A 6,000-nucleotide genomic window follows, 5' to 3' on the forward strand; every position below is an offset into this window, starting at 1 on the left:
GCTGTAGATTTATGTTAAGTCAATACATGATTGGACAGGGAGAGGAGATGGGAAAAATGAGAGGAAACGTTAAAGGAGAAGTCAGGGAAAAGGTGGAAGAGGAAGAGTCAGAGGGGGAAGGAGAGGAAGGAACGGGAACAGGGGAACGCTATAGGCAAGTGATAAGAGATCTCCAAGGAGGAGAATAAAAAGTGTTGTGGTAAATCTGCCCAAAACAGACGGGCAGCTTGTTTTCATAATTACTGAGTTGTGTTTTCATTGAATGGGTTTATTTCGGTTGAAGAATATATTGCAACAAATTGGCGATTTAGGTTGAAGAGGATTTTGCAACAGCTTGCTTATTCAGCCTGCAACCTTAGGGAACCCAGGCCCACTAGCCTAGAGATGGCTCCACCCACTATAGGCCTCCTCCCATACATCACTAATTAAGAAGATTCCCTATTGACTTGTTTACAGCCTGATCTTATAGAGAAAGTTTTTTAATTGAGGTTCCCTCCAGTCAAATGACTCGGAGTTTGTATCAAGCTGACATAAAACTAGCCAGCACACAAGGTTACCTAGTAAAATTCTGTTTCTGAAAAGAAAATCAAAAACAAAAAGCCACCCACCACCACTACCAAGTAGCTAAGGGATACAAATCTTACAATTTAGAGGTTACAAGAGAAGGATCCCAATTTCAAAGCCTGCCTACCCTAGGAGAGCAAGATTAAGACAAGCCCCAGTAATACATGTACTTGCTCTCCTAGAGGACCCAGGTTTGGTTCCCAGCACCCACAGGATGCTCATGCTCATGCATAGCTCCAGTTCCATGGCATCTGAAGCCCTCTTTTGACCTCCTTGGGCACCAGGTATGCACTTGCTACACATACATATATATGCAGGCAAAACACAGCCACAAGACAAAACAAAAAACCTAATTGACATGGGAGTGGTACAATAAATACACTGTAGCTGTCTTCAGACACACCAGAAGAGGGCATCAGTTCCCATTACAGATAGTTGTGAGCTACCATGTTGTTGCTGGGAATTGAACTCAGGGCCTCTAGAAGAGAGGTCAGTGTGTTCTTAACTACTGAGCCATCTCTCCAGCCCGTGACTGTTCCTTTTGATCCCTGAGTGTGTGCTCTTTTCCAGCTGGGCCTGAGCTGAGGGTATGCACCACTGTAGTAAAAGCTGTGTGCCTGCTTGTCTTTGGGGATGAAGGAGTCAGGTGACAGTCTCATAGTCTATGCAGGACTTTGCTCTGTCCTCAATCAGCACCACCGGAAGACCTTAGAGTCTCGGCTAAGATACCAAGGCTCAGCTGGGGTGGGGGTAGTGGAGGCCTTTAACCTATGTACTAGGGAGGGAGAGGCAGGTGGATTTCTGTAAATTCAAGGCCAACCGGATCCACAGAGCAGTTTCTTAGGACAGACAGAGCTACACAGAGAAAGCCTGTTTAGAAAAGAAGAAAAGAAAAGATGGGGGAGGGCTGGAGAGATGGCTTAGTAGTGAAGAACACTGACTGCTCTTCCAGAGGACCTGAGTTCAATTCCCAGCAACCAAATGGTGGCTCACAACCATCTGTAATGAGATCTGATGCCCTCTTTTGGTGTGTATGAAAACAGCTACAGTGTACTTATATACAAATTAAGTAAAAAAAAAAAAAAAATAGAGAGAGCGAGAGAGAGCGGCTCCCTGAACACTGGAGACGGGCAGACAGTCACACTGTGAGTGGGAACCATGGAATCTAAACCAGATGCCAGGGTAGAAGATGCCAGATCTCTCCTTATCCACAGCACCAGGTTGCCCAAGAATGTGGCAACAGGGAGCCTGCTAGGCAAGGCTAGCCAAGGTCAGGAACCAGACACAACTGATGCCCTCCCATGTCCCTTGTCCCTCACCTCTTGGGACAAATGTCCAGGACAGAGGAGCCATGTGCTAGCAGAGATGTGTTTCTACCCACATCATAGGTGGGCCATACCTGCAGACTAGGTATGTGGGGGTGGTGCCTGTTAGCTACCAGTTGTGGGAAACGCACACTTTGCACAATTGATCCAGGAGGACAAACAAGGATGACTTTGAGGTCAGACACACCTGTACTCTGTCCCTTCCTGTTGGGGTGACTTTGAGTAGGTCACTTCCCCTCTTGGAGTGTCACAGAGTAGGAATGTAGTCTCACTGGAAGGTCTTCGTGTTACAAGGGAAAGTAACCCACACTAAGTGGGGTCCTTACTAAATGTCAGCAGCCATGTATTCCCATGGGTTTGCAAGGGCAGATCCAGCCTCTCTGAAGCTGCAGGAGTGCAGGCTGGAAGCAGGAGCTCTGAATGGTCTTCTTCCCAAAGGGGCCCCTGTACCTGAGTCACAGACAGGCAGCCTCCTAGACTGTACAGAGAGCAAAGTCCCCCAGGGACCTGGCTCCCTTCCCTGCAGCCCGTTCCTTACCGACCACAGGAGCAGAGCCCCAAGGTTAGGCAAACATCCGAGATAAGTCACTTCCAGGCTGGGTCATGTATTCAAGGTTTTAGCCAGCTCTCTGGCTGGCTCCTTGGCTCAGGGAGAACCCTGGTCTTGTGTGCATGAAAATAGGCACCAATAGAAACAGCAGTCACAGCCACTGGCTGGTTAAGCGCCTGAGACCTTGGTGCCCTGGTACAGCTTGGGTTAATGACCCTGTTTATACACTTGAGTCATCCGATAAAGGGCATTCAGGCAGTGGGCAGGTGGCCCTGCGCCCTGCAATGGCCAGTTCATTGAGTAAAGTGATAGCAAGGCCACGTGGAGCTTCCAGGGCCCCTCCCCCACCACTTCCCCACCAGTCCTGCCAGGGTCAGTGTGTATGCATTGTGTGTGTACGTTTTTTTTTTTCTTTCCTTTCAATGAACATGACTTCTGGAGTCAAGGTTGGTTGGCCAGTCCCCCTCCCGCCCATCAAGGATATAAATAGCACTCACAGTAGAGAAGGCCAGAATAGCTGGGAAGTAACAAGAACAAGATAACAACCATGAGCTCCAGCCAGTCAGGGGTCTGCCCATGCCAGGGCTCAGCAGGCCGCCCGACTATTCTGTACGCGCTTCTGAGCCCTGGCCCCAGGACCAGGCCCACCGCACCTGCATCTCGCAGCCATTGCCTGTGCCAGCAGCACCGACCTGTGCGTCTCTGTGCTCCACACAGAACCTGCAGGGAGGCCTTGGATGTCCTAGCCAAGACAGTAGCCTTCCTCAGGAACCTGCCCTCCTTCTGTCACCTGCCCCACGAGGACCAGCGGCTGCTGCTGGAGGGCTGCTGGGGCCCTCTCTTCCTGCTCGGGTTGGCCCAGGATACTGTGACCTTTGAGGTGGCTGAGGCTCCGGTGCCCAGTATACTTAAAAAGATCCTGCTAGAGGAACCCAGCAGTGGCGCCCCGGGTGTCCAGCTACCAGAACGGCCACAACCCTCCCTGGCTGCTGTGCGGTGGCTACAGCGCTGCCTGGAGTCTTTCTGGAGCCTTGAGCTGGGTCCCAAGGAGTATGCTTACCTGAAGGGCACAATCCTCTTCAACCCAGGTGAGCTTCCAGGTACTCCTGGATGGTGGCCACTGTGGGAGGGGACAGGGCTCATGGCCCATGCAGGGAAAGTGCTTTCTTGGGGCTTAACATTTTTAGTCTCAAGTAGATAGCTCATAGGAGAGGACAAGAGAGGTTAAGCTGCTATCTGAAGGTCACATAGCAAGGCAGAACAAGCTAATGCAGAGACTGTTCTTTGCCATGGTGCCTGAGAAATTTGGCCTGAATCTTAGGAAGCATGGGAGGGTAGAGGGGGTAAGAGGGAGACACGGCTGCACGGCAGCCACATGTTCAAGGGCAGGCTACATAGTAAGGTTCTGAAGGTTAAATTCTTCTGTGGGTTCATGGGAGTGGGGTGAAGTCAAGCCAGGGGAGGAGTGATAGGGGTGACAGGGAGAACTGGGACCTTCCATGTCACTCTGTCTGGCCTAGAACTCACTGTGTAGACCAAGTTGGCCTGGCATAGGAGAATATCCCTCATAGCTTTGAGGAAGACAGGAGACAGGCCTTGGGAATTAAAGTTTGGTGTAACGTAGCAGCAGCAGTCCCAAATAGTCCCATTGGTTTACCATATGTTAGGACTCAGTCTGAGAGCTTCACAAATACTGGCTTGGTTAAACCTCGTAACAAGTGTGGGTGACAGGAACTCATTATCCCCACTTGACAGATGAAGAAACTGAAGGAAGGTTAAAGTTCTCACTTACTGAAGGTCACTCAAACCTACTTATTCAAGGTCACCCAGCTAATAAGTGGCTGCGCTGAGATTTCAAACCCAGACAGCCGGGTTCTATGTTTGCTTGTTTGTTTGGGTTTTTGGTTTGGTTTTTGGTTTTAAGATTTATTTAGCCAGATGGTGGTGGTGGCGCATGCCTTTAATTCCAGCATTGATAGGCAGAGGCACTCGGATCTCTGAGTTCAAGGCCAGCCGGAGAACTACTTCCAGGACAGTCAGGGCTATGCAGAGATACCCTGTCTCAAAAAAAAAAAAAAAAAAAAAAAAAAAAAAAAAGTAGCAGATGAAAAATAAAAATAAAAAGATTTATTTATAAATTATTTTATGTCTGTGAGCTCCTACATACATACATGCATGTATGTATGCATCATCTGTAAAGGAGATGTCACAAAGATGTCAGAAGAGGGTGTTAGATCTTCTGGAACTGGAGTCATAAGGGGTTGTAAACTACAATGTGCATGCTAGGAACTGAATGCAGGACCTCTGGAAGAACAGTCAGTGCTCTTAACCACAGAGCCATCTCTCCAGCCTGTATGTCTTAAGTCATTACAACCACACTCTCTGCTTCCTCTCCATAAGTGGATGGATGAATACAATGGTAAATAATGAAGGAGGCGGTGGATGGAACCTCCAAGGTGGCAGGGGTCCTAGGCATGTGCCTCATTAGTGAAGAAGTGCCTCACAGGCTGTAGACCTGGATTTGATTCCCAGCACCACAAAACAATCAGCTCACTTCCTTATCTTTAAGGGATAAGGATGTGCTTCCCTAGTATGTTAAAGGGACTATCCACGTATAACCCCATAGTGGAATGTCTGCCTAGCACACACTAGCATTCACAAGACCCTGCGTGGTACCCCAGCCTACGAAGGGAGGGAACTGCTAACATTCTCACACCCCGGGCTAACCTCCACAGACTTAGATGCTCACCTGCCCTCTTCACCCTCTCTGCCATAGATGTGCCAGGCCTCCATGCCTCCTGTCACATCGCGCACCTGCAACAGGAGGCTCACTGGGCATTGTGTGAAGTCCTGGAGCCTTGGTACCCAGCTAGCCAAGGCCGCCTGGCCCGAATCCTCCTCATGGCCTCCACCCTCAAGAACATTTCATGTACCCTTCTGGTAGATCTCTTCTTCCGCCCTATCATCGGAGATGTAGATATCACTGAACTGCTTGAAGACATGCTTTTGCTGAGGTGACCTGCAGAATGGGATCCAGTGCCTCCAAAGGGGAGCCTGAAAGGCAGCACTCAGCTCCCCTGAAGCAGCCCTCCCTCATCTCAGTCACACACCCGCAGCTTGGACTTCCTTGGTTTGGATACAGTGTACTGCTAACTGTCCAGGAGGCCTTTGATGGCTCCCAAAACCTCCGGGCCAAAATGCCTTTCTCTGCCTGGGTAGGGCTGGGAGCAGGAGGCTGCACTTTAGGCCAGAATTCTTCCTGACTTTGTATAGAACTAAATTAAGTTATTGGGTTTTGTAATAAAAAGGTATGACCTGCTGACACTGTAGTCGCTTGTGGAAGGGACCAACCAATCTTTGTGGTGCACCTTAGTCTTGGAGGGAACTCATGGAAAGGAGCCCGAGACCAGCTCCCTGATGTTTTGGGGTGGGATGGTGACACCAGTGCTGGGGATAAGGGTTATTTTGCAACTGACTGAGAAGCCTGCAGAAAGCGTCTTCTCAGTCCCTGCCACCTTCCTGCCTTTCTCCCCGAGCAGAGGTGTTTTCTGTCCTTGTCTC

At 49.6% G+C, this 6,000-nt stretch overlaps 1 protein-coding gene across 1 annotated transcript; it reads left to right on the top strand.

The window, feature by feature from the left end:
- Window positions 1-2,948: 2,948 nt before the first annotated feature.
- On the top strand, window positions 2,949-5,752 carry NR0B2 (nuclear receptor subfamily 0 group B member 2). Its single transcript, XM_080921974.1, has 2 exons — window positions 2,949-3,527; window positions 5,216-5,752. The coding sequence occupies exons 1-2, from the start codon at window positions 2,987-2,989 to the stop codon at window positions 5,455-5,457; spliced, it is 783 nt and encodes a 260-aa protein (XP_080778100.1). The 5' UTR covers window positions 2,949-2,986; the 3' UTR covers window positions 5,458-5,752.
- Window positions 5,753-6,000: the final 248 nt, after the last annotated feature.

This window comes from Micromys minutus (assembly GCF_963924665.1).
Source record: "Micromys minutus genome assembly, chromosome: 9".
NCBI classification, from domain to species: domain Eukaryota; kingdom Metazoa; phylum Chordata; class Mammalia; order Rodentia; family Muridae; genus Micromys; species Micromys minutus.